A 24,879-nucleotide genomic window follows, 5' to 3' on the forward strand; every position below is an offset into this window, starting at 1 on the left:
GTTGGGTATCCATCCACCCAATCGGGTATGAAAAGGGTTCGGGTTTAGGGAGAAAAAATGAGCAGAAAAGTACAAAGAGATGGCGGTCAAGTAAAGCCCACCAAATCCCATCTCATATAGTCATATATAGATTCTAGTATTGTAAATTTGTACTACATGACATGTTATTAGAAAGTTTTTTCTAAATATACAATTATATAAGAAAGTTTTCTATTTTGTCTCTTAAAAGATACAATTAGTCGTAGATTTTGTCTCTTTTGTTGATTATTTTATGTCGGTGATTAAATATTACATAAAGATATATCCTCAGAATGGTTAAAAAAGGATATCTAATTCGTGAAAAACATAACATGATGTTATGTGTTTATAATTTCTAAGGTTTTATAATTTGTAATAACTTATATCAATATATACCAAGAGAATTTAGTTCGATTTTAAATACAGGTAATAATGATTGAAACAAGGCAAATTAAATTTATAGTTTTTACGAAGATTGATTTAGAGAAAAAAGGTTAGTGGGTGGCGACACAATTGTCGTTTTCCACGTAAGCATGAGGATGTGGATCCCACGTTTTTGTCGTATCCAATATGTCAGCATGATTGTGGACTGTGGAGGATGAATATCCATGCCACCCGTGGGTATGGACGTTATTCGAGTTTATTCTTAATTATAAAATCATATTTGTTTTGTTTTTATTTGTTTATTTAAGTTAAAATAATTAAAAAAAAAAAAAAAAAAAAAAGTTAGTGTATTTATTTCTTGGCATGAAGCATGACTTCATAGCTGCATGATTCCAAAAAACCACCCAACCCCAGATGAAACCTAATTAATTACGAAACAAATTTCAAAAACTCAAAATTATTACTATTAGTTTCGTTTTTATTTAAATTGACTTGATTTTTGTCGACAACTTGATAAATTTGTGGCTTTGTCTATTAAATTGATAATAAGTTTTTTTTTTTTTTCTTTCTATTTTGATGGATTTGGGGTTGGTGATGAAAGCAATTCATTTTTTGCTAATATATCATCAACAATATTGGTAGGTAGATACCTAAAAGAAGACATATTTTGGGTGGGTAAGATCTGGATTCAAGGATGAGATTAAAAAGTGTTACACTAGTCTAGAGGTGACCAAAATGAACAACCTAAAAAGTGTATTAGAAGATACCTTCACCTGGTAAAGCAACATGCTAAAAGCACAATTATGATCATACACACAATTTTTTTGATCCTTTAACAAATGTATGGTTGATTGTTGTCTCATATATGTTTTTATCATGAGTAAACAACAATAAACCACACGATACAGTATTTAATACAGTTCAGTAAATGCGATCTATGTCTACAAACAGAGAAAATATTCTTATTCATGAACTTGAAAACGGTAGTACCATAAAACCCTAGTTAATGTATTGTATACTCCAAATACTTATCCCGTCAATACAAATATAAATTTTCAAGGGATCTTAACTTTTGACATAAATATTACACTTTTTGCTCCAAAGACATTGTGATTTATCTCTTTATCATTACATTTTTATCATCAATTTATCCTTATTTTCAATACCAATATGTAATTTTTGTTATAAATTTTAGCGTTCCATAACAAATTCAAAATAACTATCATCAATTAAGTTCTTAATGCACAAAACCAGTGCTATATTTTCCAAATCATGAAGGGGGTTTGAGAAAGGAGATTAGAATAGGCTATTACTCATATAAAGGTTAAAGGCTTTGGTATCATATATCATAACTCAATTTGGTACACATAATCATTATTGTGTCTATAAATTGGACCCACTATCATCCTTATCGTATCTACAAATTACAAAAGTATTTTCTTTTTTCATTAGCTTTTTTTTTTTTTGGACGACTGAAAATAATCAAAAGATAATAAAAAATAAATTCAATGATATAAGAATAAACACTCCAAAATGTTTTTGAGGTTTGTTGTTTTGACTTTGACTTCTTGAAACATGTGGATAAGGTTTGATACATTTTATGTTGACCAAGGATTTATTTATGTATGCCACACTTATTATGTTGATAATAAAAACTATACATTTGGATTCAATAAGCTCTACGTTTGAAAAATTCCCATTACTTTTATTATTTTTATATGCACATTACGTGATGCCGGTGTGCTATATCGATGGATGCTGATAACATATGAAGAGATTTATCTAACTCTTTAAATGCGATTCATATTGTGCTTCATGTAAATCTCTAACCTTAAACTAAACAAGTGAAACTTGAACTTCACCCATTGGCGCCAAACAAGTGCTGACAAATCTAATATGCAAAATTGCACTTGATCTTTTCAACGTGTATCAAATAGAGAATATTTTTATACTGAGTTTTAGTTTATTATGCCAAGTAATTAAAGAAATCACCTTTCTAGATCTTCAAGAGTAGACCAAATACCAACAAAAGCAAAAATACCAAAAGATGAAATGCATATAATAGACAGAAATAGGGTTCACAGAAAGCAACAAGAATGATGTATTGACATATTCCCAAATCATCAGGACCAAGCCAAAAAAACCAAGAAGAGGTAAAGGGAGGATAGTTAGATACACTAATTAACAAACGGCAGTCCAAGAAAGCTAAACTAATGACTAGAGAAGGGTTCTTCCTTTTGTAAATAATTAGGATCCGATGACATTGTCTTTGTTAAATAATAAATTGTGGTGAACAAGTCATGGAAACGATTCCATTTAACCTAAAATTTTGTATTGTATTCAAAGTCCAAATTTGGAATTGGAATAAAAGTCATAAAAAGATGCCAACGAAAAGTTTTATTTGTTAAAATTAGAGAATAATATTGAAACCGAAGTCACTTTTTGGTATGAAAAAATTGAAAACGAGAGCGTGTCATGAGTGGTTGGGATGCGTATGGGTTGGGTTTTTGCTAAACCGAACCCAACCCGTAGAAGTTGGTGTTTTGGTTTCAAAACCCATGGGCATCGGTTTCTATATGGGTCGGATTTTTGATTTGGTTTTTGGATTTTCTGTTTGAACCCGTGGGTTCACCAATTTTTGGGTTTTCAGATTCTAACCTGATAACCTAATGAAAGTTTGTTTCTATAAAATATTAAAGATATCAAATCCAATTTAAAAACTAAAATAACTATAAACTAATAAGCACTTAAGAGTATTTTTATTTCTCTTAAACATAAAATATGTACAGTAAATATAAATAATTTTTAAAATATAATAAATATTAAATAATATATATATATATATATATATATATATATATATATATATATATATATATATATATATAGTAGCCGTAGACCCGTGCAAAGCGGCGGCGAAAAATAATTTTTCATTCGGCAATAAGTTCTATACAGAAACATGTTAGATTTCAAGTAACACAAAACATATACATATTGTTATCGATCAGTTTTACGACAACAAATAAATGTAACCCTCGCAATACAAAAGAAACTAAATATTTTGGTGTGTAGTGTACGTTTATAGTCCTTCATTTTAGAAATCATGACACATTCATACGAAGTGACTTGCTTATACCTTTATTAATATTGATAAAGTTAATAAAAGGGAGAATCAAAATTAATCGTAACAACCCGATTTGCTTGATACAGATAAGTCTAAACAGATATATCCTATTATCCACTTTAATATCTAAAGTTTTAAACCGAAAAATAATAAAATTAATACAACTATATATCATGGAACATGAATAACAAATGGAATACTAATTTTTATTAATCATAAATCATACATAAATATTTTTTCTTAATATTAAACAAAGTATTTGATTTTACAACTGATTGTCAATTTCGATTAAATGGCATAAATAATAAATAAAGCTTAAAAAAATTACAAATAAAATGGCCTATATAATGGATTATTTGTTTTATTTTAATTGGATAAGAGATCATATCAAATTTTTGGAAGATATAAGATTTCAAAGTTAATTAAATTAAAATTTAATATTATTTTATTCATGATTAGTTGTACTTTATGCTTAGAGAGTTGAACATCTTAAAAAATATTATTATTTTATTGGATATATTTATAGAAATAGTAACATCTCTTTTATAAGTTAGTAAATATATTGAGTTTTTTCGGTTTTGCTGTGTGGGTTTATAATACAGAAATGAATCGAATCAATTATATCGGTTTTTATAAAAATTCAAATCTTAAGTCAGATGTTATTGGGTTTTCAACTTTATTGATTTTTGGGTTTCGATTAAATTTTGCTCATATTAAAAAGTTCCCATACTACACGTAAACATTAAAACTTGCCTTTTTTATCCTAATAAATTTAATCATGCAAAGATCATTAAGTTGGCATCCATGGCCCATGGATATAAAACCCAACAAGACAACAATGCATTTTGAGTGTGGCTAAAATGGATTTTGGGCTCTTACCCTTTGTTCGTTTAGGCCATGGCAGCATGGCTCGTGGGTATTGATCGTTTGAACTTTAGAGTTTAAAGTTTAGACTTCAGCGTCCTTCAAAATTTTTAAAAATCTAAACAAAATAGGGATGTGAAAAAATTCCATGGGACCCCGTTTTTGTAGGGGCCCCGTCCCGTTAGGAGGAAGTTTTTCAAAAAAAATCGGAGGTGGGGACGGAGGCGGGGGTAAGGTTAACCCCCGTTTTAATTTCGGGGGTGGAGGTGGGGCGGGGGCGGGGTAGATAATCCCGCCCTGAAACTTTCATGAGGATCCCGTTAATAAATTACATATATATTTGCAAATATTAATTATATAAATAAAATAAACAATAAAATGATTATGAGCTTCCAAAAATCATCAAAAAATATGTTTTTAAGTTGTTAATAATGTGTTTAATATGTCATAACATTTTTATTTTTAACATGTAAAATTCAGCTATAAAGGCGATTCGAAGCAGGGGAACAGGGAAATTTCAGGGCGGAGGTGGGGGATACATTTCCCGTCCCGTTTGCCCCCGTTGACATCCCTAACAAAATCCAAACATTCGAAAAAATTGCACACAATTAAATATATATATATATATATATATATATATATATATATATATATATATATATATATATATATATATATATATATATATATATATATCATAATGGTTTTTATAATAACAATAATCACAAAACATGATATCATAATGGTTTTTATAAAAATATGATCAAAATCAAATAGTTTTAATAAAACTTTGGGTTTTAAAACTTCTAATTTATAACCGGTCATAAATAGCCTTTATAAAAAAATTAAATAAAATAATATTTTTTTAATGTTAATTTAGATGAATTATTGGAAAGATATAAGGTTAATTTCATAAAGACACGTTTAACAATTTTCCGGTTTAAACCAAATATTTAATTTTTCTAAAAAAACAAACAATTTTTTTTTTTCTGTAAATATTCCATTCCATTTGACATTTATTTTTCTTTGGGGCATTTTTTGTTTTGGCTCAAACAACTAGCCCAACACCTACCCCATAGGAATCATGATATCACCTATCATATGATTTGATGATCTGGGTTTCAAAATAGAAAAAAGATTGAAAAATGATTACCGAAAATTTACTTAAGATTATACGGAGTGGGTGCGGCTTGGACCGCACTCCACTTGCCACTTAAGCACAAACACCGTCCCCTGGTTGTTGTCCATGTGTTGTGTGGCCTAAGGTGCACTACAGCTTTTGGAAGGAGCGATCAATGGAGAAATGTGATTGGCCAGGTGTTTTTGACCGTTGCAAACGGTCAAAAAAATTGAGTTTTTATTATTTTTTCTTTTAAATTTTAACATCTATTTAAATCATTCAACCCTTCACATTTTTTATATCTTTCTACTATATTACCTCTCAAAAAAATCAAAAACAAAATATTTTCATCCGATTCTTCTGAAGAGTTTGATGTTATGTTCGATGTTTTTGTCGTTGCTGCTAAATTTGCGAAACAAATGTATGAAGCGGCATGCAGTAGGGCATCCGGCAGTGCTGAACGGAGAACATGGAGATATATTTTTAGAAATAGTTGATGTAAACCAATGTTTGATACACGACTAAGGTTGTAAACGAATCGAACATTCGGTGAACCGTTCGTGAACTGTTCGGCGGGAAGTTCGTTTATTTAATAAATGAACAAACATGAACAAAAATTATCGTTCGTTTAGTTAAATGAACGAACATGAACAATGGTCTCGTTCGTTCATTTATGTTCGTGAACATTCGTTTATGATGTTCGTTTATGTTCGTTTAAATTTATTTATATTCATGTATATTCAATTTTTTTATTATATTGGTATATTATATGTTCGTTTATGTTTATATATGTTAAATTGTGTATTTTTTTTATCATTGTTCGTTTATGGTCATTTAGCATGTTCACGAACATAAAAAACGAACATAAACAAGAAAATCTTGTTCGTGCTCCTTTGTTGTTCACTTAACTTAAACGAACGAATATGAACAAGACCTTGTTCGTAGGGCCGGTCCTGAGGACTCAAATGTCTAGGACAAGCCGGAAAAAAAAAGGCCCTAACATGTAACAAATTATTTCAAACCAAAGATGATCCCCAAAACTTGATTTGCTTAACCGAAAATGAAATCAAATTAATATTGTACGAAAACATAAACTCATAATTTCCCAACATCAACATTTCATTTATATATGAAACAGTTGGTTTTCATCATACAGATTACACAGAAATCCTCACTACAATAACTCTCAGCTCTCTAATGAACAAGAAGAACAAGATCAAAAGAATACGAACTGAAACCCTGGTACAAACCCTAAAACTATAGCGAACAATCTTTACGAGAGAATGAATCTGTCATCTGAACTACACAAATGAAGGATAATCAGCTTTATATACACCGGGTCAAACCCGGATCCAAGTTAAACAACCCGCGTAGTAAACACCTGAAAAATCAATATATACCACAACATTTTTCCTTTATAAATGACAAGTTTGTATTATATATATAACCTTTTAACACCCCCTCTCAAACTTGTCAATTTATACAAATTTATTTACCAGAAAACAAATTTATAAGACCAAGTCTCTTTGACAAGAACTCATGCTGAAAAAAACTTAATGATTTAGTTAAAATGTCTGCATTTTGATTAGAAGAATTAATCTTAACTAATTTTAAAACATTATTTTCAATCTTTTCTCTTACAAAATGCACATCAACCTCAAAATGTTTTGTTTTTTCATGAAAAACAGGATTTAAAGCTAACTTAATAGCAGATTCATTATCACAAAACAATTTAACAGGAGTTAAACTTTTGAAACCAAGATCACTTAAAATCTTTAAGACCCACAAAACTTCACATGTTACAGAACCCAAAGCACGGTATTCAAATTCTGTTGATGACCTGGACACTGTGCTTTGTTTCTTACTTTTCCAAGAAATAAGAGTGTTTCCTAAATAAACCAAATAACCAGAAACAGATCTCCTAGTTGTTAGACATTTGGCCCAATCAGCATCCACATAACCAACAACATCAAAACTATTAGATTTAGAAAACAAAACACCTTTACCAGGACAATTTTTCAAATACCTTAATAATCTGAAAGCAACACTTAAATGTGATTTTCTTGGCTTATGCATAAACTGACTTAATACTTGGACAGCATAACTAATATCAGGTCTAGTAACAGTGAGATAAATCAATTTTCCTATAAGTTTCTGAAATTCTGTTATATTAGTTATAAGATCAGTATTATCATCACAATCTCTATTAAACACAAAATTGACTTCCAAAGGAGTTTTAACAGGTTTGCATGCCAGCATACCAAATTCATGTAATAACTCCAAACAATATTTTCTTTGATTTAGACATACACCATTACTAGTAGACAAAACTTCAATTCCCAGAAAATATTTCAACAACCCTAGATCCTTAATTCTAAACTGTGACTTAAGAAATGATTTTACATTTTCAATTTCAACACAACTGTTACCTGTTAGAATTATATCATCAACATATACTAACAAAATAACAATGGTGTTATTTTTTGAGCGAACAAATAAAGAATAATCATTTATACTTTGAACAAAACCAAAAACCGACAAAGAAGAGCAAAGTTTCTCATTCCACTTTCGTGGAGCCTGTTTCAAACCATATAAAGACTTCACCAATTTACAAACTCTACTATCATTTTTAGTGTGATATCCTTCAGGTAATGTCATATATACATCTTCTACCAAGTCACCATATAGAAAAGCATTGTTAACATCCAATTGATAGAGAGGCCATGAATTATTAACAGTTACACAAATCACAATCCTAACAGTAACAATTTTAGCAACAGGAGAAAAAGTTTCTTCATAATCTATTCCCTCTCTTTGATTATATCCTTTTGCAACTAATCTAGCTTTATATCTCTCAACCTCACCATTAGATTTGTATTTTATTTTATAAATCCACCGACAACCAATAGGATTTCTGTTTTTTGGAAGATCAACAATATCCCAAGTATGATTTCTATATAAAGCTTCCATTTCCTCATTCATAGCTTTGATCCAATTTGGATCAGTTGAAGCTTCAGAATAAGTGCTAGGTTCAAATGTTTTATTAAGATTAGAAACAAAACATTTACTATCATTAGCTAACAAAGAATAATTCACAGACTTTTCTAACCCATATTTGTGTGAACTTTCCACAACAAAATCATTAAATCTTGTTGGTAAACGAACATTTCTACCAGATCGTGTAGTACCTAATGAGTGGTCATCAGAAAGATTATTTTGTTCTAAGATACTATCCTCAGACATACTAGATGAACTAGGAACATCCACAAAATTCTGTTGCACATGTGCCATGTCACTTTGGTTGCTGACCTCATCATTGGAGGTCTCATCCAAATTATGAACTGCTTCATTACCTTCAGAATGAAGGGTTATTCCTAAATCACCTAAATCATTATTTTCTTGAAGATAACTAGACAAATGAAGGTCATCACAGGAAAATGGGTCACTTGGATTATTAAAACTAGTAGTTTTATCACCAGAAAAGGAATTAAGCTTGAATGGAAACACTGATTCATAAAATTTGACTTCCTTGGAAACAAAAACAAAATTTGAATCAAGACTCAAAACCTTATAACCTTTTTGTTCCAAAGAATACCCAAGTAAAATACACTTTTCAGCACGTTCAGAAAATTTATCAAAATTATTCAGTTTAGTTGCAAAACAAAGACAACCAAAAACACGAAGTTTATCAAAACTAGGACAAGATTTATAAACAAGTTCATAAGGAGAGGCTCCATTTAAAACAGAAGTGGGAGTTCTATTTATCAAAAACACAACAGTTAAAATAGAATCACCCCAATAAGTCAAAGGCAAACCTGACTGAAACATTAATGACCTAGCTACATTGAGAATATGTCGATGTTTCCTTTCAACCACCCCATTTTGTTGAGGTGTATGGACACACGACGTTTGATGAATAACACCTTTATTTTCAAAAAACGTTTTCATGTTATAATTCAAAAACTCTGTGCCATTATCAGACCTAACCTTTTTAATTTTGACTTCAAATTGATTTAATAAAAGATTAAAGAAAGTAGTAACACAAGAAAAAACTTCACTTTTAGACTTAAGCAAATAAATCCAATTTGCCCTAGTGAAATCATCCACTATAGTAAGAAAGAACTTAAACCCTTCTGAAGTGACCACTTTATAAGGACCCCACACATCTAAGTGAACAAGTTCACCTAAACAAGAAGTGACATATTGACTAGTGGGAAAAGAATCCCTTGTTTGTTTAGCCTTATGGAAAACATCACAAGGAGGTAAAGATTCATTTTCAAATTTAAGATGAGTTTTTAAAGAATTCAGAGCTTGGTCAGATCGATGACCAAGTCTATTATGCCAAGTTAGTTTAGAAACATAACACATAACAGAATTAGAAGTAAAAGAATTACCAGAAGGTACACTATCAACATAATAGAGACCTCCAGTTTCACTACCATTCCCCACCATCTCCTTTGAGTGTAAATCCTAAATTTTGCAACTATGCTCATTAAAGACAACTTCACACTTATTATCTTTGCAAATTTTGTGAACAGACAATAGATTAACATTAAACTCAGGAACAGCAAACACATCAAACAGAGTTAAAGAGTTTGAGATATTTAAATTTCCAATTTTTTCTATTTTAGCACAAGTTCCATTAGGGTGACTAACAAGAAGGTTAAGCTTAGACACATCTACAGTATCATGCAAAAGAGATTCTGATGCTATCATATGTTGACTAGCACCAGAATCAACAATCCTTTTATTATCATTATAAAATGAACCACAAACATTAAACAAGCAAGTATCTGCCATATTGGAACTGACAGATGCTTCCTCATTGCACTTTCTTTCTCCTATTAGACTAAGAAACTTGGCATATTGATCCTTAGTTAGTTGAGGAAATTCAGATTCACCAGAATCAGTTGATCCAGGTGTAACAACAGATGAGTTTGCTTTAAAGTTTTTAACTTGACTATTTTGATTAACATCACTTCTAGGTTTATAATCCTTTGGATATCCAATTATTTTATAACATTTCTCAACAGTATGTCCTTTTAGACCACAATTTTACATTGAAGGCTTGAACCTTTGCTTTTATTATTAGAAAATTTATTGTTGAATTTACTATTAAAAGCACTAGGTTGACTCTTAGAACCAGATTGGGAGTCATTAGAAAGAGATCCATTTCTTTGAAGGGACTCTTCACGAGATATAATTGAAAAAGAAGTTTTCACATTAGGAAGTGGATCCATAAGCAATATATGACTCTTAACCTGATTATAAGACTCATCTAAACCACTCAGAAATTGCATAAGTTTCATTAGTTTAGAGTGATCATTTAGTTTAGCTGCAGCCTCACAAGTACATTCTGTGAGACTAGTTAAACCATCAAACTCCTTCCATAAGGCATCAAGTTTATTAAAGAAATCAGAAACAGATATACCATTTTGTTTTAAAGAATTAATTCTTTGATGAACATTGAACACAACAGACCCATCAGCTTTATTATATGTTTCAAATAAATTTTCCCAGATTTCTTGAGCATTATCTGAATAAGCATGACTAGCATAGATAGAGTCACTAATGGAAGACAATAACCAAGAACACACAACAGCATTAGCTCTTTCCCATTTAGACTCTTTGGTTTTTTCAACATTATCCTTTTTAAAGGTACCATCTACAAAACCTAGTTTGTTTCTAGCTTTAAGTGCCCTAGACATGGAGCTTCTCCAAATACGAAAATTTTCATTTCCAGTCAATTTCACACTAATAATAGTTGTAGTAGCATTATCAGAAGGATGGACATAGAGAGGATCATCAAAAAAGATTGAATCATCCTTTCCACTTCCACTTGGAGATTCAGCAGAACCAGCCATTTAAAAAACTTATCAGTCAATCAATTAGACAGACAAACTCAAGACTGAAGCAAAGCACAACAACAGCCAAATAGCAAACGCAGAACAACAATTAGACACACAAAAAACAGACTCATGTATCGACCTAAAGTCCAGATGGTCACCACGTTTGTTGGGGCCCAAGACAATCAATACAGAGTCAAGAAAGCAAAAAACTATCGAACAAAGAAGAAGGAAAAAAAATAATTGGTGTATACAAAACACCAGGATCTTCCAATCCCTAAATATAATTAAGAGAAAAAAAAAGAACAAGAAAATCCTCACAGTGCTTTATAAGACGGGATGAAAAACAAGCCAACTCTGTTTATCCGTTCCCAACATAGGGTTGATCGGTGATGAAATCCGACCCCTAGTGAGTTATTTCAAACAACAGATTGATCGATTGATGGAGTGTCGTTTATTGCGAGTTCCGATGTTCCACTATCACACGGACAGAATACAAATCAGGTTCAACCACCTGCAATAAACCACAAAACAAAACTCACAGTACCAAGATCGAAGAACAATAACAAGAAAAAAACGATCGATCAACAGAAAATAACGATCGATCAACAGATCTAGTAACAGATCTAAAAGAAACTGAACATAAGAAGTATAAACAACCTCTTATGACGTCTTCAGATGAAGTAGCCTTCGATGAACACCAATGGAAGATATAAACCTTCGATGATCATCAACCACGAAGACGAAGAACCCTAAAGCTCTGATACCATGTACGAAAACATAAACTCATAATTTCCCAACATCAACATTTCATTTATATATGAAACAGTTGGTTTTCATCATACAGATTACACAGAAATCCTCACTACAATAACTCTCAGCTCTCTAATGAACAAGAAGAACAAGATCAAAAGAATACGAACTGAAACCTTGGTACAAACCCTAAAACTATAGCGAACAATCTTTACGAGAGAATGAAGCTGTCATCTGAACTACACAAATGAAGGATAATCAGCTTTATATACACCGGGTCAAACCCGGATCCAAGTTAAACAACCCGCGTAGTAAACACCTGAAAAATCAATATATACCACAACATTTTTCCTTTATAAATGACAAGTTTGTATTATATATATAACCTTTTAACAAATATACATAACTAAAAATGACAAATTGAACTTGAAATTATAAAACATAGACTATTTGATGCCAAATTTGTGACTAACCTTCTTTGATGTTTTCTAAAGAAGCTTACAACGCCTTTCTCCTTGTCTTCTGCAATTATTTCATGTTATAAATCTCACAAATCATTAAAATTTTCAACAAAGAAATGGAAAAAACTCAAAAAAATGTATATGTATGCTTTGTGGGGTTTAATTTGATGGGTTTATTAATGGAGAAAAATAAGTTTCGAACTCCAAATGCATTGGAAGTGACTGAGTTCACATTTTCTCTTGTTCATTCAAACCCAACGTGCCCATATGCCATTAAACTAGTATATCAAAAGAAAACAAATACAATTTAATGTGTAAGACTTAAGAAATATAATTTTTTTTTTTTGTGTATATGGGATTACTTTAGAGTCATACAAATTTTGTAATTTTGTTATATGGGTCTTCTCTCCTCATGGAAGGTTATGTGAGAATCTATAATCTATCTCAAAATTTAGAATATTTGATTTTCGATTCAATCATCAATCAATCTATTTCGACATTCAAAATTTTTTATTTCTGATAACACAATCTAACAATAATGATAAGTATTCAACATTCACTAATTAAGTTTCTCTACATTTGATAACAATAATAACCGATAACAATCAGAAGATAATCTAAATATCTGATAAGTGAAAAATTAAACAAAACGAGAACTAGAAAAATCTAACCTTGACCAAGAGAACAAATGAAGTCTCAATGTCGTTGTCTTGAATGATCGACTTGTTGCCTTCCATGCGTAAAGTCGTGGATTAGAATTGGGCGTGATATAAATTTGTGATTCGTGACCTGATTAATGAATATAGTGATATACTATAAAAAATTGGGCCCCAAAAAAAATGGGCTCTGTTCACATGTCCATCTTGCCCCCCTTCATCACCGGCCATGCTTGTTCGTGTCCGTTTGGTTCGTTTACAGCCTTATACATGACTATTTTCAAGAAAATGCCACTTTTCAAATATACGACTTTAGAAGGCGTTTCAGAATGTTCAAACCATTGTACGAATGTATAGTTGAAGATGTAACGAGGGAGTGTAATTTTTTCGAGCAACGGCCGAATACTAGAGGTACACCCGGTTTCACCCTTTTACAAAATGTACAGTTGCACTTTGTCAATTAGTTTGTGGCATCCCTCCTGATGCGTTTGACGAGAGTTTTAGAATGTCAGCTATAACTGCACGAGATAGTCTACACTATTTTTGCAAAACTATTATTCAGTTTTTTGGTTCAAAATATTTACATAAGCCTACACACAATGACATCATGAAATTGCAATCTCATCAGGCTAGCGTACATGGCTTCCCTGGAATGTTAGGTAGTTTAGATTGTCTACATTGGTAATGGGAAAATTGTTCTGCCTCACACCATGGTCAATTTACCCGAGGTGATTATGAGCATCCAACGATCATACTTGAAGCGGTGGCATCACACGATCAGTCGATTTGGCATGCTTTTTATGGTTCTCCTAGATCTCTCAACGACATTAACGTTCTTAATCGTTCACTTATATTTAGCAAAATATATGACGGGTCTGCACTGGATTCTTCTTTCCGATTACGTAGAACACCATATAAATATGGTTATTATCTAATTGATGAAATCTATTCTGAGTATGCAGTTTTTGTTAAATCGTTTACGTGTCTGAATGATGCTCATCGGAAAAAATTAAAGAAAGCTCAAGAACGAGCTAAGAAAGACGTCGAGCAGGCTTTTGGAGATCTCAAGAAACGTTGGTTTATATTGGAAAAACCAACAATTTTTTTCAATGAGGAAAAAATGCATGAAACCATGTACGCAAGTTTAATATTGCATAATATGAATATCGAAATTGAAAGAATAACGATATGTGAGAATGATGAAAAGGAAAACATTCCCGCGACACAATCTATAGAAATTAGGGGCGACAAGTACATTGAAAAGAGAGCAGAGGTTCGTTGCAATGAAACATTTCACAATCTTCGTATGGATTTGGTGGAACACATTTACGGGATGCAATACATTAACCTCAATTTGGATCCGGATGATGACCCGGAAGACGAGTTCTCAGAGGACGACTTCATGTAGTGTGTTTATTTTAAATCGTTTAATGTATGTTTTTTTGAGTTTGTAGGTTTAAATTATTTATTTATTTATTTATTTATTTATTTTATTTTTTTTAAGTTTGTAGGATTTTTATTTGGGAGATGGAATTTAATGTTATTTTTATTTTGAAGTAATGAAATGAATGGTTTTTACTAAAATTATAGTTTTTATTTAATTAAAAAAAAACCCAAGTGTAGCACCACTCATTGAATGTGGTATGAAACCATACTTTTATGATAATGTGTGAGGTGATGCCTATGTGTCACTACGATTTAATGAGAGAGTGCGACACCACTCCCTCCATCTTAAAAATGTATAAGCAAGAACAAGAGAAAAAATTATAAAAGCTACAAGTTTTTTTAGAGAAATTTATATAAGTTGTTATCTCTCTAAACATAACAAAGAGAAAACATACATTTAACAATAATAATAATAATAATAATAATAATAATAATAAAAATAAAGGTTAAGTATAAATACCTCATAATATGTGTCATCCGTCCATTCTTCCCAACTTGCCATTTAATAAAATATATATTTATAACAAATATCGTATGTTTGTTTTTAACGAAAACTACTTTCAAAATGATATTGCAAGTCGCTTTTAGTTTAACATATAAGACATATCAATCGTCTATATATACAAAGAAATTGAAATTGAATTTTCATTTTATCCATTCTATTTTTGTTAATGTTTCATAGTTTATATTTCTTATTTAACAAATTAAATTTTTTCTATTAATATTTAAAAATATTCATTATTACTCTTCTTGTAAATGTATTAATAAGATCATTTTAATTATACAACTTTTATGATTAAATAATATGTTTCTATTTGTTAGTTTTTAAAATTAATAAAGTTTTAAAGATTTAAGATTTAGATGGATGAAATCTATGATCTTTTCTAAAGTTACAACGTAAACTGGGGATATAAAGTTGTAATATTACATTTTATCAATAGAATGATTACACACATATTAACATCATAGTTGAAATGATATATGTCAGTTGTCATTCGTAAACTTGAGGTATATGTCACGAAGATGAGACATTTTAATAATTGTTTTACCTAGATTTGATTTTTCAAATATTTATTTCTATAATTAAATGTACCGAAAATAAATGTGAAACAAAAATATTTAAAGATTAATGTATTTTAGAAAATATTCTAAATAACATGGGGTGAGACAATACGACAATGTCAAAATTCAATAATTAGGATACATGGTAGCGAGTTATGACATATTTTAAGACGTCACATAAGACATTAATTTTTTCTATATAACTTATAATTTTATCTATAAATATAAATGGTTTTTGCTATCATCCAATTTTATATATATATATATATATATATATATATATATATATATATATATATATATATATATATAAAAAAAAGGCTTGGCAGTTGACAATTGACGTAAGGCTGGTTAAATAGATGTTGCTAGAAACAAGTTAAATTTTTTTAATAAATCCGTGCCTAAAATTATAAATTTAAAATGATAAAATATATCATAGTAAAAAAATCAACTCTATTGAAAATGGATTTAAATTCATAATGATAAAATACCAAACCTTAACATAATAATAATAATAATAATAATAATAATAATAAAAGTAGAAGCATAATATATAAAACTTTACAAAGCAGAAGGGTTAAATTATAAATTTCGTATATTTTAGAGGACTCTAAATGAAAGTTTGACAAATAAGGAGCTGGCAACCCGCATTGATGGTGTTCAAAATACACTTTTTAATGGAAAGCTAAAACTTTATCATTTGGCGGTCGTCTAACTTTGGTTAAAGCTGTGTTGGGTAGTCTTCCTCTTTTTTATTTTTCCATTTTTAAAGTCCCGATTTCCATTATTGACAACCTCGAGAAACTGAGAAGACGGTTTTTATGGGGAGGAAGTGAAGAAAAACAAAAAATCAATTAAGTCGTTTGGAAGGTGGTTCTTAGGTCAAAATCATCCAGTGGGCTCGGGGTCAAATCCTTGGCCTCGCTTAACTGGGCTCTCCTGACAAAATGGACATGGAGGTTTAAAACAGAAAATGATTATCTTCGGAGGCAAATGATTGGTAGTATTCAAAGATGTGAAAGGAAAGCATATTCACTATTGGGCTAAAAAATCTCTCCCGGGCACTTGAAGTAGTATTGTCAATGTCTTCTCGACCATATTGATATTATTGTTTCAAATATTTTTGAGTTTCAGGTGGGGGACGAAAAGAAAATTTTGTTTTGGCTAGATGATTGGCTAAAGAACGGGACTTTGGCAGTAAAATTCCCTTCTTTATATGCGTTAGACAAGAGGAAAACTTGTTTTTTAGGTGATTGATGGGTGAATGACGTTTTCTCGTGGGCTTGGAAGCGGAAACCCAACAATTCTCAAGAGCTGCTGGAATTGAAATCTATTTTGGATGTTACAACGATGGTTGTGAGATCCAATGGGCCTGACACTTGGAGATCAAGGTTAACTGTCAATGGCTCTTTCCGTGTATGCGATCTTAGGGCTCTCATTGACAGTAAATTGAATATCCCGATAAATAACCCCACGGTTTGGTTTCACTTACTTCCTATCAAGTGCATTAGTTTTGTTTGAAGGGCTTGTATGAGGCGTATTTCTACTGCAGTGGCTCTCTCCAGGAGAGGTATTAATATGTCTTCTACTTCCTGTCAAATGTGCTTTAGTGGTGTGGACACTACGGATCATATTCTTTTGGATTGTCTAATTGCTTTTGATTCCTTATGCTGGATTTTCAATTGGTGTGATATTTCTATTCAAAGGTTCCTTTCGATTTTAGATTTTGTTAATTTTGCTGCCTCATGGGGAACTGTCCAAAAAAGAGAAAATTATTTATTGCTATCTGCTATAGGTTTCTATAGTGTATGTGGAAAGCAAGGAAGGATGTTGTTTAATAAAACCCAATTGAACTCTTCAAAGTTGGCGGATAATGTGATTTCTATGGTTTTTAGTTGGTTGAAATATAAGGGTAATTTTGAAAATTATAGATGTGAATGTTGGGTTTGTTCCCTTTTTGATATTTTGTAAGTTTTGTTTTGTTTTTCTTTTATATCCGTTTTTTTTTTTCCTTTAGACCGTGATTTTAATAATATATGTTGGTTCAATTTTTTTTTTTTTACCTAGACATGCAATTCAATGCCAATACATGAATAATTTGTGTGTATAGGAGGACCCTTACGATTAGTATGGTTTCATTTTGTTTCCATTTGGAATCCGTATTGAATTAAAATGTCCTTTTTAACCTTAATGTTATTTTTTCATTTTTTTTCAATCATTTTTTATCTTTGATTATTATTAAGAATTAAAGATATTAAATGGTGCCCTTAAACCATCCCGCACCCTACCCCACCTCCAAAACCAATATCCAATATCGAAACAAAAACATCGTTCTAGTGAAAATAAGATGAAAGTTGCAAATTACCCAAACAACAAGGAAGATTTACGTAATTTACTCCTTTTTTATATTAAAAGATTTTGGTTTAAACCTCGAAATCACACATTATAAAATACTTTACATTTTTTGATTAATTATTGTAAAATACGTTACATTTACATTTCGGAACTTTTTTAGTTTATATCTGTTTTTTATTTAAAACTTTCGTATTTTCCAAATTTTTTTGCTATGGTCCTATTTTATTTTTCCACAAACGGATAAAATAAAATTTCGAAAAAATCTAGCTTTTCTTTCTTAAAATAAACTCTAATATTTAACTATTATTTTAACTCAAAAATCTTATTTCTTGTTCCTATTCAAATTAAATTTGACAGACAAATTAGATGGTCCTTGCAACAAGGAGCAATGTTATTGTGTGTCTATATCTTTTGAGCTTAATATATATCAAATTAATTTGTAGAATGATCAGAGATTGTCATGTGTGAAAAATGATGGTTTGTATTAGGAAATCACTTGCTCAAATAATTATTTTGAGATTTAGTTTTTCTCATTATTAGCTATATCAACAACAAAAGAGTCAACAAATTCCTTCATCGTTGCATTTGTTATTTTAAAATTAACAAGTGCATAACTTTCAGTTTACCAACTATAAAATCTTTCGTCTTCAAATTAGCAAATGTAGAACCCTTAATCTCCAAATTAGTAAACGTGATATCATTTGTGATCATACAATTGCATACAAGTTAACAAATACATAACTTTTAGTCGCCAAATTATGAAACACATATACAATGGGACCTCTATCTTTCTTGATCAAACAACACCTCCAATTTTTTCAGCTATAAGGGTATTTTTGAAGAAAGAAATTAGATTTTTTGGGTAAAAAAGATTTGTCAATTACCGATTAATCTACTTAAAAGGACAAAAAAAAACCCGGATATTTTACTGAAAATCAATAAAATTAAGTATTAAAGTCCAAAAAAAAAAAATCGAAGTTGAATTATCAAAGTAATTATATTTTTGTTTCGTTTATATTTGGATAATTTTTTTTATATATCTAAGTAACAAACTTGTTGTAATTGTTATGACCATTATAACTGGTTGTACCTAATTACAACTACTTATAATGGTTATAGTTAAAATTTTACAATAAATTCGTTAACTAGATATTTAAAAAAAATAAAAATTAATTAAAAATGAATAATACAATCCTGCGATCCTAGGTATAAAAAACGAATCGGGTTGTAAATAGATCGTATTTAGGGTAAGATCGTAGGATCGGGATCCGATTTGATCCTACCTTGTCTTACGTTGACTTTTTTGTATTCAAATGAATTTTTTTACCCTTTACCAATTTTACCGTTTATCATTTTTTGTTGTAACTTATGATTAATATTTTGAAGTTTTATAACTTTTAAATGAAAATTTGAATATTTGAAATATTTTTTATGTTTTAAAATAATAAATTAAAATTATATTTTATTTTGTAGGATCTTAAGATCCCGATTCCGATATTGTAAACTCAAAAACAATCTTATCTAGGATCCAATCTTTTCCGATATTGTAAACTCAAAAACAATCTTATCTAGGATCCAATCTTAATAAGGACATGAACATTAAAATGATAATAATAATAATAATAATTAAAAAAAATAAATAAAGATAATTACATATAAAAAAAAGTCAATTTCAAAATAAATAAATTCATCTATCAATTTCTCTTTTTCTCTTCTTCGCTCTTTGTTATCTTCTCCAGTTCTCCTTCCCCGACTTCGTATTTTCTTTCATCACTGACGAACAGACAGTCAGACACACGGCTTAATACGCAGAAAATTAGGAAGGAAATCCGTCTAAAACTTCACTCCGTATAATCTAGTCGAACATGAGCCGAATTCTTGATATACATCACTGTCGGCCGACTTATTCGTTGATTTTCTTCACATGTAAATCACAGGGTTCCAATGGAAATTACCTTACATTCAACAAGAAAGGCGCGGCTAAATCTTCGTTACGAGGTTAAACACTTACACTTCCAGATTCCTCCACCCCAATATTTCAATTTCTTGATTATTTATTGTTTCTTTTTCAGTTCAAATTTTGCATTAATTCTCATTATATTGGTAAAATCAACTTTTCAGCAAATATTTCAGAGGTGCGATTGAATCATATAATTGATAGATGTGCACACAAGGTAAATTCCATTTCATGCTCCTTAAAATGTTATTACTGCTCCTCTGTTAAAATAAACTACATTTTGACTATTGATGTCAAATGTAGGGTTTTCAATTGCAAAATTGATATGGATTTTGTTGCTCCTTCTGTATCCCAACAACAAAAGTTTATACTTAATAACAATCACTACTTAAAGCTGTTAATTTCAGGTCGAAGAAGATGATGGAAACGCACTCAATGCACTTCCACACGTGAAACGTCTTAGCGAACTTCAAAAAGACGATCTTTTGGGGAAAATTGCCATGGTTAGGTTTGATTCCAACATCTTACTCGAAGAAAATCAGAACCAGAATTCCAAAACATTCATATCGGCTCTTTCAACCATCAAACACTTGCATGAAGCTGGTGCGAAAGTGATTCTAATCAGCAGCTGGTCTACAAAGACCAATTCAAATCTCGATTCATTAGATTCAGTTTCAGCATACATTTCTTCCCTTCTCAAACTCAAAGTTCTACCAATGAAGTTACATCATGAGTATGAATCAACTATATTGGAAGAAAATCAACAAACTCATAAACCAAGTATTTATCTTCTTGAAAATCTTTCTCAATTCAAAGAAGATATAGCAAACAATTCAAGATTTTCTCAAGAGTTATCATCAGGGGTTGATATCTTCATAAACGATGCATTTTTTCAGTCGCATAAAACTCTTTCATCAACTGTTGGTGTCACTTCTTTCTGCTATGCCTCTATCGCTGGTTTCCAATTTGAAGAAGGTTTATCACAACTCAAAAAAGCATTTGATTCAAAAGAGAATCCATATATAGCCATGGTATTCTTATTTTATAACAATCAAAACATTAGATTTTAAAGATTTAAATTTCACGATTCTTTTCAATACAGGTTGGAGGAGGCAACCTTATAGAAAAAGCAGCTGCCATAAACTATTTAGTTTCTTCATCTGATGGATTAATATTTGTTGGAAATATCGCATTTCAAATAATGCATGCTCTTGGATTTTCAGTACCTAATAAATATATAGAGTTTGGAGCATTTAAAGAAGCTATTAAAATAATAAAATCTGCAAACTCTAGAAACATTCCCATTTTCTTTCCTAAAGATCTTTGGTGTATGAACGATCATTTTAAAAACCCAAAGCTTGTTTCCACTCATTGCATTCCTGAAGGTAACATTTTGACTTTTTTTTTTGTGTGTAACTTCATTCATGGTCAAGAAAAGTCAATGTTGACTATTTCAATATTCTCTTAGGTTGGACACCTTTTGGTCTTGGCCCAACTTCATTGGAAGAAATAACAACATTGCTTTCAAAGTCAAAGGTGATATGAAATTATGAATGAATACTGTAATTTTGACTAATTTCAACTCATGTGATTTGTTACTTTTTTTCTAAATCTATTGTAATATATTGCAGAAAATTGTGTGGATTGGTCCAGTTAAGTTTGGATTATCAAATCAAGATAATTATGGAACCTCAATATTGGCAAAAGTAATAGGAAAATTAAGTCAAGAAAATTGCGATGTTACAGTTATTGGAAATATTGCATGTAAAGCTTTAATGGAGGAATCAATTGTTTCTTCAAATTTCAATATTATTGAAAATGCTTCGGTTGTATGGGAGTTTCTTAAAGGAAGAAAGCTTCCTGGACTTATGGCGTTAGATAGAGTACGCTTTTACTTCTTTTTTTCTGATTATTTGTTTCTTTTTCTTTTTTTTTAAATTCCATTTTTTTTTTTATAAATTTATTGAGTACAGGGATACCCTTATACAATTGATTGGCACACAGTTTATGCTGATCCGGATCGACCTTTGTTTGTTGATATTGGAAGTGGTATTGACTTTTTTGTTGACTTTCTACAAGTTTTTTAATATATTAAAAATTTTAATTCAAAATTAGTAATTACAGGTAATGGAATGTTTCTCTTTGGAATGGCGAGAAAAACGAAGGATATGAATTTTCTTGGATTAGAAATGAATGGGAAGGTTGTCTTGTTAGTTGTTACTTTTTTTTTTGTTATTATTTTTTAATTTTTTTCTTCCTTTGTGGTTTTTGTTTTTCTGTGTTTTGAAACTTTGTAGCTTGTAAAGCGTTGCTTGGAAACTTGCCATGTGTCTGGTTTAAAAAACGGGTACGATTTCAATTTCTAGATTTTAATCTGTTTTTAAATTGTTAAAAATGATTTTTTGATAGTTAAATTTAAGAAGAAAAAAAAAATTGCAGATACTTCGTTGAAACAAATGCAACATCGACATTTGGATCTATTGTTTCTTGTTATCCTGGAAAACTCGTTTTTGCATCAATACAGGTAATTGATTGAAATGAGAGAATTGGATTTGGTTATTAAATGGGTTTTATTTTTTAATAAAAAACTAAAATAATATTTTATTTACTTGTAGTGTCCAAACCCTGACTTCAATAGACCAGAACATAGGTGGAAAATGGTTCAGAGATCACTCATTGAAGCCATACTCCATCTGCTTTCCTATAATGGAAAGGTAAAGATTTTTTTTTTTTTTTTTTATTAATAGACTAATGTTATATGGGACTAATAAATTTATTATATGATTTTTGGATTATATGGAAAATTAGGTGTTTCTTCAATCTGATATAGAAGGTGTTGCATTGAGGGTGAAAGAAGAGTTTTTGAAATATGGAAATGGGAAGTTTATAATTGATCATCAAGAAAAATGGTTGAAAGAAAACCCGTTTGGGGTTGAGTCGGATTGGGAAAAACATGTTTTGGATAATGGGGCTCCGATGTACAGATTGATGCTCTCTAAATCATTAAGAGAATAAATATTTTAATGGAGATTAAATGTATAGTATATGTTATAATTTAATATAATCATTAGTGGTAGGGTTTGAACATTGGACATCATTTGAGGAGTTACGCACTTCAAACACTAACTTCTATCATGGGGACTTCGTATATCTAGTATTGAGTAGCATTCAAACCAATCTCATTCGAAAATGTTACGTGACTCCGATTTACTGATTAGGATCACTGATATGGTAATTTTTTGATGACTAGGATTACTACATCAACACCTTAACAAAAGGTGGTGACGAAAGGAACTATGAAGAATCTGACACGTGACTATAGGTATACAAATAAGTGTCTTTACCGTTGAACCAAGTTGCATTTTTATTACTAATACAATGTTAACTATATATATAATTTGGGTTTTTAAAGAAAATAGATAAAAAAAAAAAAAAAAAAAAAAAGGCCTTTATGGGACATGAAACATGGGGTTATCTACAAAAACATACATCGGGGCACCTTCCCTATTTATCGTGAGAAATCTCATCCAAGATGAAGGTGAATACATACAACCATATGACCGACCCCTGTCAGAGTCTCCTTTCCATTAGGAACAACTTTATGTCACGAAATTTAGTACATACACAAGTCATAGACTGACATGCATATCACAAATAGTTAAATATCCATGACACATGGCCTTGGACCTTTTAGCTTCCAAGGACCTCTAAGTTGTCTCCAGGGAACTCTATGATGCACACCATATGAAAAATCATTATTTCTTTATCTATATTTCTTTTAGACCAAATTGCAAGAATGGTCCCTGTGGTATATCGAAAAGTATCACTTTGGGCCAAACAGGTTTTGATTAGCATAAATGGTCCAAAAGTTTTCATTTTATTGCTAGTTTTGTCCATTATGCTTTAATTTTTTATAAAATGACGATTTTTCCCTTTTTTTTATTTTATTTTTTCCTTTTTTGTTACAAAAATAAAAGCAGAAAAAAGAAAAAAAAAAAAAAAAGGAAAAATGTCCATACACACACACACACACACACACTCTCTCTCTCTCTCTCTCTCTCTCTCACACACACACACACACACAGCTAAAAACACGAGATGGTCATTTCTCTCCCTCTCTTCCTCTGACGAAGAAAAGTGGTTGCCGACCACCAACTTCGCAGCCCCTCCCCGCCTCCCTCCGGTCGTGTAGCACCAACAAACGACCATCCCTTCACCCACTGCTCCGCTGACCCTCTTGATCGATGGAAACCTCGTCTGAGACTTAACAACCAAGAAGAAGGCAACTAGATAAAGATCGGAAGGTTCCAGGTGTATCCGATTTGCAGTGGCTCAACCATCGTCTTCGTCGAGTTGCTAGGGTTTGCAACGGCGAGGAGGGGTTGCGAAGGTGGTGTCAGAAGCGAGAAGGTTTTATGGATCCGGGAATGGTCTTTGAAGACGAAGATCAGAAATGCATCAAAACCCCCAAGGGTTTTCAACGTTAGCTTCACCGGAGCAACCATCGTCTTCGTCATAACAACAGATGTGGATCAATGACGTTGTTCTTGCTAGGGTTTGCTAGAGTTCGTAGAGTCGGCGACAACGCTGGAAACTCGAGCCATAGATGTCATCATCGTTCTTGCTTCACCCCTTCAACACCATTCCTACCATTCTCCTCCCACCATTAATCCTCCACCACTTTTCTCCTCCAGGTACATTAGGCATATACACGGGTGGTCGGTTTCATTCTCCCAAAACCTTCATCAATTTCACTTCCGATGTTATTGTTTTTTTTTTTTTTTGTATACATTAACAAATCTCCATCGACCTCTGATTCATCTGTAAATCAGA

The 24,879-nt window shown here is 31.0% G+C and overlaps 2 protein-coding genes across 4 annotated transcripts; both read left to right on the top strand.

The window, feature by feature from the left end:
• Window positions 1-13,910: 13,910 nt before the first annotated feature.
• On the top strand, window positions 13,911-14,634 carry LOC145030355 (uncharacterized). Its single transcript, XM_078978731.1, has 2 exons — window positions 13,911-13,954; window positions 14,085-14,634. The coding sequence occupies exons 1-2, from the start codon at window positions 13,911-13,913 to the stop codon at window positions 14,632-14,634; spliced, it is 594 nt and encodes a 197-aa protein (XP_078834857.1).
• A 5,156-nt stretch (window positions 14,635-19,790) lies between these two features.
• Window positions 19,791-23,223, top strand: LOC145032664 (uncharacterized). Of its 3 annotated transcripts, none has more exons than XM_078981558.1 (12): window positions 19,791-20,087; window positions 20,162-20,263; window positions 20,454-21,077; window positions 21,149-21,431; window positions 21,515-21,582; window positions 21,678-21,929; window positions 22,020-22,095; window positions 22,171-22,247; window positions 22,344-22,393; window positions 22,486-22,570; window positions 22,662-22,760; window positions 22,855-23,223. In XM_078981558.1, exons 1-12 carry the CDS (start codon window positions 20,034-20,036, stop codon window positions 23,059-23,061), a joined length of 1,977 nt encoding a protein of 658 aa, XP_078837684.1. In that variant the 5' UTR covers window positions 19,791-20,033; the 3' UTR covers window positions 23,062-23,223. The 3 variants fall into 3 exon arrangements, with proteins under 3 accessions (XP_078837684.1, XP_078837683.1, XP_078837685.1); XM_078981557.1 differs by having other exon boundaries at window positions 20,211-20,263; XM_078981559.1 differs by having other exon boundaries at window positions 20,051-20,087; window positions 20,211-20,263; window positions 20,441-21,077.
• The last annotated feature ends 1,656 nt before the right edge of the window (window positions 23,224-24,879 follow it).

This window comes from Lactuca saligna, chromosome 2, assembly GCF_052625555.1.
Source record: "Lactuca saligna cultivar CGN05327 chromosome 2, ASM5262555v1, whole genome shotgun sequence".
In the NCBI taxonomy this organism is placed as follows: Eukaryota; Viridiplantae; Streptophyta; class Magnoliopsida; order Asterales; family Asteraceae; genus Lactuca; species Lactuca saligna.

Bases quoted from the DNA above. Each gene is read 5' to 3' on its own strand.
- LOC145032664 (XM_078981557.1), top strand. From the start codon at position 19,955: ATGAGCCGAATTCTTGATATACATCACTGTCGGCCGACTTATTCGTTG. The intron at 21,432-21,514 runs GTAACATTTTGA...ATATTCTCTTAG, and splicing joins CACTCATTGCATTCCTGAAG to GTTGGACACCTTTTGGTCTT. The intron at 22,096-22,170 runs GTATTGACTTTT...TAGTAATTACAG, and splicing joins GTTTGTTGATATTGGAAGTG to GTAATGGAATGTTTCTCTTT.
- LOC145030355 (XM_078978731.1), top strand. From the start codon at position 13,911: ATGGGAAAATTGTTCTGCCTCACACCATGGTCAATTTACCCGAG. The intron at 13,955-14,084 runs GTGATTATGAGC...ACTTATATTTAG, and splicing joins CCATGGTCAATTTACCCGAG to CAAAATATATGACGGGTCTG.